The 16,690-nt window shown below is 39.8% G+C and overlaps 1 protein-coding gene across 4 annotated transcripts in view; it reads right to left on the bottom strand.

Moving 5' to 3' along the window:
- Positions 1-248: 248 nt before the first annotated feature.
- kcnab1a (potassium voltage-gated channel subfamily A regulatory beta subunit 1a) overlaps positions 249-16,690 on the bottom strand; it is a 311,661-nt gene continuing 295,219 nt past the window's right edge. For all 4 annotated transcript variants that reach the window (XM_060834161.1, XM_060834163.1, XM_060834162.1 and 1 more), the window contains 4 exons: positions 16,341-16,435; positions 9,890-10,010; positions 3,999-4,087; positions 249-385 (listed from right to left, as the gene is read on the bottom strand). In XM_060834161.1, coding sequence (XP_060690144.1) covers positions 296-385; positions 3,999-4,087; positions 9,890-10,010; positions 16,341-16,435 — 395 coding nt within the window. In that variant the 3' untranslated portion in view covers positions 249-295. The remainder of the gene's footprint in view (positions 386-3,998; positions 4,088-9,889; positions 10,011-16,340; positions 16,436-16,690) is intronic.

The raw sequence follows: 16,690 nt of genomic DNA, 5'->3' as shown, positions 1-16,690 counted from the left end.
GTACTGGAATTCAGATTCCAAAAGTACACAAGCTGTGAACTTGCTTGTTTCATTTTTACGTTAAAAGCAAATAAGTCAATGTACATGTTGGGTGAGTAAAAAAACTCCAGGAACCACCTTAATCGAGGTGATTTTAGAATGTGCTTTTGTTTAAGGGTACACCTCTCATTGCATAAGCATGCACCTGTGGGAATTCAACAGTAAACAGCTTTAGATTCACAGCCAGACAGTGGTCCAGCAAGTAAAGAGTACCACTTTCATCATGCAATCTCAGTCATCATCATGCATCTTTAAATTAGGATCGGTAGTCCTTCTTGCCTAATGGTTTGTTGCCAAGTATGCTGTCAATCTCATTCACAATCTGGGATGTCAATTTTGAGAGAACCTGAAAAGTTTCCAAACATTTCATAAGTAGTATGAAAGATATCTTGAAAAGTATTTTATCCAATACAGCTGAGACAAGACAAGACTTTCAAATTATACCTATATAACATCAGAAATTACCTACTTTTTTAATAACTTCAGATTCCAATGAGAAACATCTTTTAAAAATCAGTCACAGTCATGAAATGGGAGCTTGGGGAGATGTGCACATGTTATGGGCCCACAGCGGTGAATACTGAACAGAATTATTTTCAGTCATTTATTTCTTGAAGAATAAATATTGGCAAGGGCACTGGAGTTAAAATCTCTCCAAGTTAATTTGAAAAATAAATTATATTTTTTACATCCAACTGAGGACAGAAGAATTCTTGTTTCAACGTCTCACCTGGAAGGTGATGTCTCAAACAGTGTAGCTTTCCCTCAGTGGTGCACTGGAGTATTGGTCTTGATTTTGCATTCAAGACCCTAAGTGCATGACTGAATCCATAACCTTCTGATTTGGAAGTAAATATTGTGGCAACAAGCTAAGGGTAACATCAGGGTTAAGGTACACGCCTGGAAGAAGGGAAAGCATGCTGCGATAGATAAAATAAGGAAGTTGGTATTGCTGATAAGGTTGCTCAGTACTAAACAAACAGTTCATAGGTAAAAGACCCAAAATAGATTAAGCTATGATTCTCCACACGTTTTCAATTCCAAAAAGGTGTTTCATTTAACATTCATAATTGGGTGATATTATAAACAGGCTCCAATTTTAAGTGGACTAGACTGAAGCAGTTAATTTTGTGTTGTTTACCCGACAGTCCCTCAAATTCAATTAGAATTGTTGGCACCTCTGTCTTGTAATGGTAACAAATGATAAAGTTATGGTTGCATTGTCATGTAGATTTTTTTTAAATCAGCCTGTTCAGACATACTATGACATATCTTGGGCAAATCTTCTGGCCTACAGGTAGGGACACTAATACTGCATTACCAGTGCAATCTGTCTCTAAAATTAAGTTATTGGTAGAAAAATGAACAAAATCATGTAAAACATATGCTACCATATATAAAGTGGAATTTTGATTTGGTTGTCATGTGCAGGTAGTGGATAGGGTTTCCTTACTCCAATGTAACGAGTAGGGTACTACAAGTTAGCAACTGAGCTTCATTAGCATTGAATCAGTCAGTTGCAATGGCCAATTTCGGAATTGAACAATGTCTTAAAGGAGCTAAAGCATGTGATTGTGGGTACCACATTTTAGGAAAGATGTGAGCACATTCACCAGAATATAGAAGCAAATTGACAAGAATGATTCCAGGGATTAGAAATTTCAGTTCAGAGAATAGATTGAAGAAGTTGACATTATTCTCTCGGAGACAGGTGGCTGAGAGGAGACCTCATCGAGGTTTCCAAAGCCATGAGTAAGCTTGATAATGCAGATTGCAAGAAACTGTTCTGGCCCATAGAATCCCCACAGTATGGAAACAGGTCATTCAGCCCAAGAGGTCCACACCAACTCTTGGAAGAGTATCTGACCCTGTAACTCTGCATTTTTCATGGCTAATACAGTTAACCTACACATCCCTGAATACTACAGGTAATTTAGCGTGGCCAATCTACCTAACTTGCACCTCTTTGGACTGTGGAAGGAAATTGGAATACCTGGTGTAAACCCGTGCAGACACAGGAAGAACGTGCAAATTCCACACAAACATCTGAGGCTGGAATTGAGCCTGGGTCCCTGGCACTGTATGACAGCATTGGTAACCACAGTCATCGTGCTGCTCTCATAAACACATCACAAACTAGGGGGCACAGATTTTCTTTTAATTTAACCTACTTTTCTAATCAGCCTGTTCAGAAATGTTATTACACACCTCTGTAGCAGGTGGGACTTCAACTTGGGCCTCCCTGTCCAGAAGGAGGAACACTACCTCTGCACCACAGAAGACCACCCTTCCCAGGTCTGCTTTTTAATTTTTAAAAATAATTAACCTATTTTTCTAATCAGCCTGTTCAGAGATGTTACTACACACCTCCGGATCAGGTGGGACTTGAACCCGGTTATCCCAGTCCAGGCTGAGGGATGCTATCACTACATCACAGGGCACAAATTTTAAAGTGATCTGCAATTGGAGTAAATGTGATATGTGAATAAAACTTTGTCACGCACTAAGTGGTTAGAGTGTGGAATGCTTTACCTGAAACTACAGTGCAGGTACATTCAACAATATCATTGGGGTGGCTCAGTGGTTTGCACTGCTGCCTCACAGCGTCAGGATTTCATGTTTGATTCCAGCCTCGGGTGAAGTTTACATGTTCTCCCATGTCTGCAGGAGTTTCCTTCGGGTGCTCCGGTTTCCTCCCACAGTTCAAAGATGTGCAGGTTAGGTGGATTGGCCATGCTAAACTGTCTATAGTGTCAAGAGATGTGTAGGTTGGGTGTGTGAGCCATGGCAACTGCAGTGATAGGTTAGGGGATCTGGGTGGGATGCTCTTTCGAGGGATGGTGTGGACTTGTTGGGCCGAATGGCCTGTCTCCATACTGTGGTGATTCGATGATTCAAATAGATATTGAATGATTTTTTGGACAATAATAATATGCCAGAATGTATGGAAAAGGCAGGAAATTGTCAGTAGGTAATGATGCTTATTTGAAGAGCTGGTGTAGGCACAATGAGTTGAATAGCCTCTTGTGCTGTAAGGCTTGTGTGATTCTGAGCGATTTGCAAACATGAAGAATGAAAGAAGCAATATTTTATGATCATAGGAAAATCATTTATGCTTAATGTAGCAAGAAAATTATATGTGGGGAACCTTTAGGACTCAAAGTGCAAGAGACAATTACAGCAAAGGCCTATGTCCATCGTTTCAATACAGATTACAGATCTATGTCCCTTGTTCCTTACTGCAGATAAGAATCTCTTTATCTATCAGTGAAAGTGACCACCTTCCACATTGTACTGCTCACAGATTGAGCTAGAAGAATCAGGCCCTTCAGCCCAACAAGTCCACACTGACTCTCTGAAGAGTATCCCACCCAGACCCATTTCCCCTGACTAATAACCTACACTATGGGCAATTCACCTAACTTGCACATTTTTGGATTGTTGGAGGAAATTGGAGCACTCAGAGGAAACCCATGCAGACACAGGGAGTATGTGCAAGCTCCCCACAGTCACCCGAGGCTAGAATCGAACTTGTGTCCCTGGAACTGTGAGGCAGCTGTGCTAACCACCGAGCCATCGTGCTGCCGTGGATTGCTAATTTAAAGAACTGGAGACAGTCAAATATGGTGTTGGGTCATTGCCCTCCATCTTTAACAATCTTAAATAAGAATAATAAGGAATAAATTATAACATTTATTTGAATCAACACATGAAAATTGAGTGACTAAGTGCAGTTCCAAACAAATATTCAGTATAACAATTGTAAAATGTAAAGATTTTAATGAGGATAATTTATTTGACAGTTGTGTTGATCTGTTTTCTGAATTTCTAGTTGCAAAGTTTATCATAGCAGCCCAATTTATTAAATTCTGTTGAATTTTTCTTGTCTGTTTTGTTTTGTTTTTGGTGCAGGTTATATCCAAGAATTAGATTGATCAGAATCCTCCATAATAACTTACCTGTATGGCGCCTAGGTTTTCTGTAAGTTGTTCTGTATTGGAGGCCCCCAGGAGAACTGAACTAACACCTTCATTGCGCAGACACCAAGCTAAATGAGATAGAAGATTGCTGAGGGTTAAAACCTGCATTAACTAAAATTTTCAGTAAAGTATCATTGTATATCACATGGTAAGGACACAATCAATAATAGGTTATGACCTTGTAACTTAAGTTAATATTTTCATATTATATGTAAGATGTATTCATAGTGCTAATGGATCACTATTGGATATATCATTGGATTTCAGTTAACTTTTTCATGGGATGTTGATATCACTTGCCAGGTAGAATTTGTTGCCCATTCTTCATGACCTTTGAGCTGATCGGCTTGTTAGGTCAGAGTCCAGTTAAGAGTTAACCACATTGCTCTGGGTCACATAGGTTAGACAACATAAGGATGTATGGTTTCCTTCCCTAAAGGAGATTAGACAAAGTAATCTATCCTTACCTACCCTGGACCTGATCTTTAAGTTGGCTTCTTTCTTCTGCTAGCTTTTTGTGTAGCCACTAGATGGAGGACTTTGTCATAACAAAGATCCTTGAGCTTTAAAGGTTCAAAGTAAAATGGCTCCTCTTTTGCTGTAATACTAGTGGTTTTTGGGTAGATTCTCAGTTAAGACCACCATTTTCTCCTATTTATAATTGTTGCTCCAAAGCAGTTGGACAGTCTTGGATGCTGGACAAGGTAAAAACAATGACTGCAGATGCTGGAAACCAGATTCTGGATCAGTGGTGCTGGAAGAGCTGGACAATCTAGTGATACATTGAAATACGTTAAAATTTGGAAACAGGCCATTCAACCTAATAGTTTGTGTTTGTTATTAATCCTGCAAATAGTACTAGTCATATCTACTTACTCTGCAATCATATTATTTCTATCTCATTTTCCTTCTTTCACTGTTTAATCTAACCTTGAGCATAACATTGTTACTATCCTACCCTGGTCTGGTTGTGAATTTCAAAGGCTCATAGCATTATGTAAGGATGCACATGCTCACAGACACATATAAGTTTGTGGGTTGAATTTGTACTTGCAGAATAATGTTTTATTTTGCTCAAAAACTGCATGAATCTATGTAAGATTCTGTAAATCCGTTTTTTAGATGAGAATCAGTCTGACCATTGGGGCACAGGCGGTCTCACACAGGGCACCTCACACCTTCAGTGCATTATCTGGACCAACATGACACAAAATGTTAAAGTTCATTTGAGGATGTAACCTTTAAAAAAGTTCTGCAATTTACATCTGAAAGAACTGAAACCAAGATGTTCATTCTAAAAGATGAGACACTTAATAAACAATCCAGGTCTTTTTCAATATATAATTTCAGTTACATCACACAGTAAAGTTTTGCTATAAATTCTGTGTCTTACAATCTTATATTCCACAATGATCTGAAGGAGCAGCGCTCCAAAAGCTAGCGCTTCCAAATAAACCTGTTGGACTATAACCTGGTGTTGTGTGAATTTTAACTTTGTACACCCAATCCAACACCGGCATCTCCAAATTAAGTAAGGATGATTTGCCATACTCTGTTCCAAATCTCTTACATTTAATATTCCAGTTCTGGCCTTTCAGCAGCCTTTAGAATCAGTACACCAATCCCTCTGTTCTGTCACAGCACCAAACATATTGACATTTAGTGTAAAATTAATGAAAATATAACAGCCCAAGCTTAATTTGATTCTGTACTCCACTGTTTAATCCATTTTGCATTGTATTCTGTTAGAACTTCTTGGGTCTTTTAAAGAATTAAATATTTTATTATTCCTTCATATTCCCTTGCCTTTTTCAAAATTACAAATGTACCAAGTTAACAAAAGTGGCATCTGAACTGAACTCTGCAGACATCACTATCTATTTTGCATAACTCTGGAAAACCTGCTGGAGACCATGAGCCTCTGTTTTCCTCTAAAGGACCAATTTAAAATCCAGTTTTTTTAATAGTTTTGTTAATTTGATATCCTTAGCATTGTCTGATTATTTTCACATTTGGTGCCATAATAATTATCCCTAGGGTATATATACAATTGCTGAAGTTCTAGAAATAGATCTGCATTAATCCCTGACAGGCTTGAACTATGTACACTAATAATACCCCAGGGTGTGTGGTAGCTGTGCACTGATCCTGACAGTGTCAGGCTGTGCATACATTGATCCCTCACAAGCTAGAGGTGGGGGTACACATGTCTCTGGAAATTTAGGGGTCTGAATGCACCGATTCCAGTAATCTAGATGTGGAAATACATTGATTCCAGGTCATCTATGGATAGGGATACACTAATCTTTCTCTGTCTAGTGGTGTACACATACTGATCCCCAGCAGTCTAGGGCTGGGTAGACATAGATCCTAGGAAGTTAAGGGTAGGTGTACAAACTGATTCCTAATAGACTAGAACTGTATACACTAAATCCTAACAGTCTAGGAATGAATGTGCACTGATCATAGAATAATCCTAACAGTGCAGGAAGAGGCCATTCAGCTGATCAAGTCTGCATTGACCCAACAAAGACCAACCCACACAGACCCCCCATCCCTGTAACTCTGCATGGAGGTTTTGTCATGGCAACCCCAAAGCCTGCACATCCCTGGACACTGGGTCAACATTTTGTTTTTTGCATTGTCAATCCATCTAACCTACAGATGTTTGAACTGTAGGAGGAAACAAAAACACCTGGTAGGAAACCCACATAGACATAAGGAAAATGTGCAAACTCCACAGACAGTCTTTCAAGGCTGGACTCAAACCCAGGTCCCTGGCACTGAGGCAGCAGTGGTATCCACTGTGCTACTGTGAATGTACACTGATCCATGACAGTCTCAGTCTGTGTGCGTTGATGCCCCTTGGTCTAGGGTTGGATGTACACTGTCTTTCAGAGTCCAGGATGGGATGTTTATTAGAACATAGTACAGTACAGCTTGGCCCTCAATGTCGTGTCGACCTTTTATCCTACTCTAAGATCAAACTAACCTACATACCCTTCATTATACTATCATCCATGTGTCTATCCAAGAGTCACTTAAATGTCTATCTGACTCTACCACCACCACTGGCAGTGCATTCCATGCACCCACCACCTCTGACATCTTCCCTTAACCTTCTTCCAATCACCTTAAAGTTATGTCCCCTCATGATAGCCATTTTCGCCCTGGGAAAATGCCTCTGACTATCCACTCTATCTATGCATCTCATCTTCTGGTATTTGATCAGAATGCTAATCTATGGATGAGTGTATTTTGATTCCCAGTGGTCTGTGGGTGGGTGTACACTGATCGCAATTAGTTTAGGGAGAGACATGCACTAACCTGGCCATCTATGAGTATCCGAAACGTCAATTTCGCTGCTCGTTGGATGCTGCCTGAACTGCTGTGCTCTTCCAGCACAATTGATCCAGAATCTGGTTTCCAGCATCTGCAGTCATTGTTTTTACCACATCTATGGGTATGTGTACACTGATCCTTCGCAGTGGCCGAATGGGCATACCCTGATCTGGGATAGTCTTAGGATGGGTCCTCGACAGTGTAGGTGAAAGCATGCACTGAGGCTCTGCAGTCTAGGGGTTGGTGTATACTTTTCCCGGGAGTCTAAGGTTTCGAGTCTGCTGGTTTCCTCATTATCTAATTCTAAGCATATGTGCAGTTCCTGGAAGTTTGGTTTAAATAAGGCAAACACGTCTGATTTCTGGTAGTAAGAGTCGAGTTCAAAGATATTCATATTTGGGTGCTTTGAATTTGCCAACCCAATAGCCCCTTGTGGCAAATTAACCATAATGTTTGGTTTCATACGTAGCCTTGTCAGGACAGTAAGGAACAAATGGAATAATATGAAGGCTTCCTGATGACTTCCATCAGCATTTGTTTTGGTTTTTAATTCATTCATGGGATGAGGGTGTCACTGGATGGGCCAGTATTAATTACCTAAATTTATTGCCTAATCCTGCTAAAGGGCAGCAAGGAATGGGCAATAAATGCTGGCCCGGCTGGCAACACGCACATCCCATGAAAGAAGTATACCCATGTGAATGATAAAACTGAGGCATTTACTAAACCTTCCTTAAAAAATCAAGTGGATACTTTGATTCTCTCTCCAGATTCTGACCATGGTAGCTCCTGGGACATAGTCCAATGGAGTCTGCAGTCAATGGTATTAGAATAGGGCAGTAAAGTGGAATTGAGCTGTAATATTAGCCTTCATAGGTACCCCTTTTGGGTAGAACATAAGTTGCTTCCACTCTGGTTTGATGGGATTTAAAATGGAAAACTGTGACCAGTGGTGTTCCATAAGGATCCGTGCTGGGAGAACTGTTGTTTGTGATATACATGAATGATCTAGAGGAAGGTATAGGTGGTCTGATTAACAAGCTCTACCGTGTGCTCCGACCTATCACCATCACCCCCATCTGCATCTACCTATCACCTTTCCAGCTACCTCCCCCCAGCACCACCCTACCCCCTATTTATTTCACAACACACTTCTCCCCCACATTCCTGACGAAGGGCTAATGCCGAAACGTGGATTCTCCTGCTCCTCGGATGCTGCCTGGCCTGCTGTACCTTTTCCGGCGCTACACCCTTCAATTCTGATCTCTTGCATCTGCAGTCCCCACTTTCTCCTTATCTGATTGCTTCCCAAATCCATACTTCTGTTTTTTCCCCTGGTAACCTCTTGCCTTTGGCTTACCAAGACTTTACCACTGAAAAGAAAATCCGTGATAGAAACTTTTGATTTTGACATTACATTTGATACATTCCAACTCATTTTCAATACTTGGCAAATAATATACTCTTTGTCCAAAACCACAGGGAAGTAACAAAATGGCATTTGGATTTTCTCACAAGTTTTGTAAACGTGCACTCTTCCACATCAAGTACTGCGCAACTTAACTCACAAAGACACCGCTCCTTCTGGGTTATGTTCACAGGAATATGCCATCCTTTCATGGCTATCCTGCAACCCTTATTATCTACACACAGGCACTGTCCTCTTACCATCAATGCTTTCATAGAATAGATACATTGATGTCTCTTTTTACTCCACAAGATAGCTCTGAGTTTCTTTCCTCTCATTCACACCAAGAGATCAGCCTGACACTTTCTTCCCCACTTGCACTCATTTAATGGTGGCATTCTCTTCCTTCCCCATTCCAAACTTCTTACTTATTTCTGGCCTATACCGCCATTCCAAACTTCACTCTTTTCACATTCATTAGTCCCATTCACCTATTATCCATTTCTTTCACATTCACCTGTGTACCCCCAGCTTCCAAATCATTTGTTGGCGCCACATCTCTCCTGTTGCTAAGTCCTGCTGCACTTAGACTCACTATCTGTTACATGTTGCTTCTGCTGCACAGGGTAGAAATTGATGAATTTCTACTTGCAGACGGCAGAAGTTACTTAATCCTGCTTTAGCACGAGCATGAGCATAGAGCAATTCAGTTTGATACCTTAGTAGGCTGATTCAGCTGGAAACTAGATTAGAGTGGTGCTTGAAAAGCACAGCAGTTCAGGCAGCATCAGAGGAGCAGGAAAATCGACATTTTGTGCAAAAGCCCTTTATCATTTTTACCTGATTCAGCTGGAAGCACTATCAGGTGGGAAGGACTGACATGCAGCAGTTTTGTAGACACCAGTCACAGTTGATATGTATAAGGTTAATGGAAAGTGTATGCTATTTTGATCAATTAAATATTAGTCAAGCTGAGGTTTAGCAATCAACTGTAGTATCTTAGTTTTGGGGTCAAACAGGCTCTTACAGATTTCACTCAATACTGCTGATTATAGTTTGTCACCTTCAGTCAGAGCAGTACTAAGTATGTTATTTCTGGATGTTGTAGAACTGTTCTCACCTATTGCTAATTGGGGTAGTGTGCAGCTCAGTCGCTCCACAATTGGAGTGAGATCCTTTAGCTTTGCCTGCTGTCTTCTTCCTTCTTCACTGATAATTTTGTCCTTTAACCATTGATAACACTGGAAACAAAGCACAATTTTAGCATCACTATGATGTAATTGAAGATTTTTCAATAATTTGAATATTTATTTAATTGCAAGAATAATTGCATTTCAAATGAAATCTGTCAGTCTTGAAGCACTTTTAGAGATATCCTGAGAATGCAATAACTACAAATTCTTATTTAGATGATTTAATTAACATATTATTTCCAAATTATTTCAACAATATGTGCACCTGAATGTCAACTGTAGATATTTTAAGAGTTTTAATGATTCATGAGGTCTCAAGTATTTCTGAAGCCAATGTCCTACAGAACACAGGAACAATTTTATACAATATTGTACAATATATTAGGTAAAATTTTACAAAGTTCTGTTTTAAATCTCTTTCTGTTGTGCTGAACACAAACTATACTCTTTATAATCATTATATTATCCAGGCAATATGCCATTTCTTCACATTCCAGCAACAAATCTTCACTGCCTCAATGATAATATGACATTATTCATTTTGTCATAAATTCTGATGCACTTCATACTCATTTTTCGAATAAAACTCCTTTTGGCGATAGAAGCTGTAATGGTGAATATTCCATTGACAGAAGCATTTCTAAATTTGTGTTTGTTGCTGAGTAGGGTTCAGTCAGTTATGTGAGATTCCTGTTTACTAGGACAAGTGCCCCCTGGCTGGCTGCAGGAGTTGTCGGTTGCAGAATTACAGCAGCAATACGATCTTAAGGAATAGAGGTTTCTGAGAGAACTACTTATCATGTGATGGAAGCTTTCATGCTGAAGAGACAGAAGCTGATAGCCTGAAGTGCTTGATGAAATCAAAAGGACATTCCCTTTCATTACTAGAATAGCTGCAGAGATGATAAAAACCATCAAGGGAGTTACAATTGAAGAATAGAACTGCTGATGTCAGTAAACTCATGGTAGAGTCAGAATGGTGGTTAAACACACAGTGGACAAAGGAACCCGCACAGGAACTCAGTATGACTGACCACAATATGGAACTAATCTATTACATAATTGAGAAAAAAAGAGCACAAAGCTAACAAACAGGTATAATGCAAATTATGGGCGGCACGGTGGCACAGTGGTTAGCACTGCTGCCTCACAGCGCCTGAGACAACTGACTGTGTAGAGTTTGCATGTTCTCCCCGTGTCTGCGTGGGTTTCCTCCGGGTGCTCCGGTTTCCTCCCACATTCCAAAGATGTGCGGGGTCAGGTGAATTGGCCATGCTAAATTGCCCGTAGTGTTAGATAAGGGGTAAATGTAGGGGTATGGGTGGGTTGCGCTTTGGCGGGTCGGTGTGGACTGTTTCCACACTGTAAGTAATCTAATCAACACCAGTCATGCAGTTTTAATACAGAAAGTGCTTACAGGGATTTACCTTTGGGCTAGAAGGTCTAACATCAGTCCCACCTACTACAGAGGTGTGACATAACACAGTTGAAGAGGTTAATTATTACTGTCTACAAAAATGTTGCATGGTTCTAATATGGTATTAAAGCCCTCATTGATTTTTCATCATTTTTCTTTTTTTTTAACTATTTTAGTTTGTAGCTGTGAACTAGGAACTGTGAGCTAAAGACAACTCTTGGATTGTGGGTAACAGCTTATGTTAAACAGAACACAGGCCAAACAGACTTTTGTCTATTCATGAGGCCAGGCTGAGACGTTAATCACAGAATTAGTTCCTGATCAAAGGGTTCTGCAGTGCTTCATCATAGGGAAGAGTATTATGTTTAAACATATAATAGAACTTAGCTATTATTGAGGTCAGTACCTAGAAATTGGTTCAAACAAGTCTGGAAAAACGTGACCTTCAAGCAGATTTTGAATGGTAACTGGCACTTTGTGGAGGAGCTGTTTACTCAGTCAGGGAGTGGTCAGAGTACCTGCCTGTTGCTACTACAGCATGAAGATTTCAGAGCTCCCTGGCTAACTTTCTATGAGCAGCTCCTGGAAGCTTGGAGATGAGAACACTAACTTATTATACTACTGCCTTTAATTGAATGAACTGTAGAGATGACCCTAAAGTGGCATTCTTCAGAAAGTCAGTCAAGAAATCATTGTTGGTACCTGTGGAAGAATGCATCGTGAAAGCCAATTAAGTAATCTGGCTAGTTTTGTTATTTTCTTTTGTTTATTCCTTAGCTGTGTTTGTTTGTCTTTTGTGTGAATTGGGCTGAAAACAAAAGTTTTTGGGTTTACTGCATAGATCAATTAGATTACTATGTTATTTAATTTTACTCTGCTAAAGCTACGACATTGCTAATAAGTTGCTAAATCCTTTGTTTAAGATATAACCTGGTGTCTGGAATTTGATTGGCTATTCAAAATGTCTTTTCATTAATATATTAGGTGTTCCTGCTCTCTGACACAAATTGAATTAAATCATTATTTCAGAAGGACCATCTGACCTTATTTTTCCAAACTTCTTCACACAAATAACCAACATCTACATGCTACTATTTTGATTCCAAATTCTAAAAATAATATCTATATATGAATCTATATATATTTTGTACAAATTTCTCAACATTACACTGCTGTCATTGCACCATCTTGAATTCTTTATGGGATGTGGGCTTTACTGGCTGGCTAGCATTTAATGCCCTTCCTTAGTTGTCTTCAGAAGGTGGTGGTCAGCTGTTTTCTTGAACTGCTGCAGTCCAAGTGTTGTAGGTAGACCCACAATGTCATTAGAGAGGGAGTTCTAGGATTTTGACCCAGCAACAGTGAAAGAATGGCTATATATTTCCAAGTCAGGATAATGAGTGGCTTCGCGGGGAACTTGACGATGGTGGTGTGTCCATGTATCCACTGTCCTTGTCCTTCTGGATGGTACTGGTGTGGGTTTGGAAAGAATGGCCTACTTCCACACTGTAGGGATTCTATGATTCTATAATTCTAAGGTGCGGTTGAAGGATCTTGGGCGAATTTCTGCAGTGCATCTTATATATAGTACAAAGTACTACATTCATTAATTTAAAAAATGTAGCTTTGATCTTTGGTATGTTGGTGTTGCTTGCTAGGTCAGCATTTATTGTCCATTCTAATGGCCAAGATTGCTGTTAATTCTGTGGGTCAGTAGTCAAATGTAGGCCAGGCCATTAAGGACGAGAGATTTCCTTCCCTAAAGATGATTCGTGAACCAGAAGGATTTTTACAACAACTAATAGTAGTGATGTGATTGCCATTAGGTTAGCTTTGGTTTACTGAATTCAAATTTCACGAAATGCCATGTGAAATTTGAACCCCTGTCCCCAGAAAATTAGCCTAGGGTTTTGGACTATTGTCCAATGGTGATACAACATTGCATCCTCATGTAAAAGACATTTGCGTGAAGAACATGAAAGCATTTAGAACTGATAGAATTGTCGATTAGCAAAGAGGCAGTGACCATAAAATGTTTTTGCATAATCCCTGTATTTCTGGTGGCTTGCGTGCTGTTTGGTTCCAAGATGGCATTGGGGAGTATATAAGCAACATCCATTCAGCAGAAAGATATGATCTAAACAGATGTAAGCCAGTTTTGGGCAGTTGCTGTTACTGTGTATGGAGAATTGTTTAGTGGTTTGTGTGGCACTGCCTTACCCAGTGTCCCAGTATAGTGCTCATCAAGTGGCTGCAGCAATGGTTGATGAAACCCTGGTGGGAGGGTGTAAAAGACCTTGGAGGATGATGTTGAACTGCTTGGGATCACAAAGGTCAGATTTATTCAGCACTGCTCTGGCATTAGCAGCAACAGTCTGAGCTGACTGGCTAACAGCAAGAGCACTGGCAGAATAATAATGATGGCAGGATGAATGATGTCACCCTGAGCGAGGACAATAAGTTTATCTTCCATGCCATTCCCTTTGGTTAGTGCTTCAGTAATCCCAGCAAGGTGTTGGAGGAGCACAGAGTAATAAAAAACTGAGATCCTGCCAGTTTGATGGGTATAGCCTGAGCTTACATCACTGCAACCTGAGCTTGCATGACTTCAGCCTGATCTTCACTGGAGGTTTTGGTAGCTGCTGCAAGTGCTGCAATGGAAATCGACGCAGCAGTATTCAATCACCACATCATGGATACGTCTGCAAACATCCTTATTGTGTTGGTCAACATTGTACCCTGAAAAGGTTCAAAATCTATACAAAAACTGCAATATTGGAGTCAGATTCTTCAATGCTCCTTGACAGTGACAATAAGATTAATGGCAGCTTTAACAATGCAATACATATCATTGTGTAGATCCATCTATAAGCTACTGAATTGAGCACTTCATCAGAGCCCCCTTCAGCAGAACCTGTATATATTTCTCCCTCAGTCAGATAACAACTTCGCTTCCTTTGTACCCCTGTTACAGACCACTTGTGACCAAATGTATAACCATAGGCAGAGTTCACTTTCAATCTCATCTCGAAAGTTTGTGCATTTCCAATTTTAATTGCTCCACATTGCGATGCCTTCAGTTGCTTTATTCCGAGCTTTGGAATTCTTTTACCTCTCTACCTTGCTTTCCTCCTTTAGGACACTTCTTAAAATACACTTCTTATTCATGCTTTTGGTTATGTGACATAATGTCTCCTCATGTGACTCGATATCATACTTTGTTATGAATCACCTGTGAAGTACCTTGGGGCATTTCATGACATTAGAGGCATTATATAAATACATGGTATTGCATGTGCAGAATAAATATCTGAGCCAGTGGTGCAAATGTGGGAGCAAGTGACAGTCTCTTCCTCTCTCTTCCTTTTCCTCCTCATGCTCATCTACCAATGCCTGGTCAGAGAGCTATTCTTGGGGATCTAAAAGGAGAAGGGGAGGGTTATGGAAAAGGGATGTGAGTATTAGGAGGCAGCATGAGAAATGTATGTTTATACTACGTGCAGATTGCAATTCAGAAGAGATTGTGAGAAAGAGGGGTATATGTGGTATGAGAAAATGGATTATGTATGGCGATACTACCATCTTCAATGGCTTAAACCCTGATTCTGGCTACTACCTCAGTCATGGCTGCACCAATGGTGGAGAGCAACAGATCCTCCGTGGAGGCAAGCATATGCAGCTGTGTTGATGTTGCTCTTTGCAGATTTATGCCACTTTGTCCTGAAAGATAGAGGGAAGTTCATTAGTGAGTGTGGTCCAACCTGTTTTGATGATGTGGCTGGCTTGTTTGAATAGCTGGTAATCTGACATCTGAGATGAGGCTTGTAGCACTGTGTCTCGCCAAAGTGAAGATGAGGCTTGCAGCAGTGTGTGTAGATGAAGTGAAACTATGAATATGATAACTGAATTATGATTGATACAGATTATTAGTAGGTGAGTGACGAATTAAGGAGTGTTTAAAGCTGGAAGTTGTAAGGACATACCGTTGAAAAGTGAGTCCACTGACATCACCCACTTGTGAGGCTATTAAACATTTGTGGCACTGTATTTAGGTTCTCAAGGCTACAGTGTCTTCATTGTCTATGACGGTGATTGCTGCAATTGCTTTCTCAGAGGCATGAGAGTAGAGAACATTTCTGCTCTTATTCCACTCTTTGCACCAGTGCTGAGTTTGTGAATTTTGTGCTCTCAGCCTTGTTGCACTACTCATAAACCTTCTTTTGGCACTTCAGACAGAATACACCTCACTTTTAAAAGTTTTAGTCTGACTTTAAGTGATATTGGCCTCATACAAATCTGAGCTGAGAAGTGCAGCTGTTCAACAGTGTGGTAAATGCTGAGTGTCATAGGATTGACCCTTAAATAGCACACAGCTTGACGTTTGTTGCCTGCACTGAAGAAATGAGTGCAGATTGGCTGCAGAATTCATTTCTATGCTCACTTACAGGGCTATCCCTTTGACTTCTGGACAGCAGCAAAGAATGGAAAAAATAGTAAGAGAATGATTTTGAAATAAAAATGGTCACTGTTTTGCTACATGTTTTGTGGACTTTAAGTGATGGGTGCTATATTTATTTTGTGCCATTAATACATTTCTTCAATTATATTCATTCACTGAACAGCAATGACCTTGAATTATTTGATTTACATGATAAGTGAACACTGAAGTGAACCATTAACTAGTTATTTTGTATCATAAAACAAATAATTATATAACTCCCCTTGCATTCCACTTTCCACAAATACTGTACCATAACATCACTACTATCGCCTTAATTATCTGAAAGTCTTGCATACATATCTTCATAAGAGGGCTAACACTTAATACCATCATGTGAACATTTGAAAAATAGCAGGTCACTGCTATTACCTGGGAACTTCAGTTAAAGCATCACTAGCATCAGAGAACATAAGGAATCTATTTCAAAAAAGATGCCCATTAAACCCATTATTTGTTTTACCTTTAATGAAGCCCTTGAACTCTCAGGTACTCCAATATCATACTTTCCACTGATGATTCCGCAAGCAAGGGGAGACCAGGTCATTGCTCCAACTCCTGCAAAAATAAAGACAACTAAAAATGAAAAAAATCATCAGTCAACACAGTCCATTGGCAAAACAGAACTTGCAGTTGCTTCAATATGAGTGAATATACATAAAGAATTGCCTCAAATGAGGTAAATGTCTAAAATGTTGCTGTAAATGTGGCCTCAAAATGGAGACATTTGTCAGACTAAACACTGAGGAACAACAATGTTAATTAAAACTTGAACGCCAAAGTAATAGGCATTCTTAGGAATAAGTGATTACA

This window comes from Hemiscyllium ocellatum, chromosome 13, assembly GCF_020745735.1.
Source record: "Hemiscyllium ocellatum isolate sHemOce1 chromosome 13, sHemOce1.pat.X.cur, whole genome shotgun sequence".
NCBI lineage: Eukaryota > Metazoa > Chordata > Chondrichthyes > Orectolobiformes > Hemiscylliidae > Hemiscyllium > Hemiscyllium ocellatum.
This window is presented reverse-complemented; position numbering and strand designations above follow the sequence as displayed.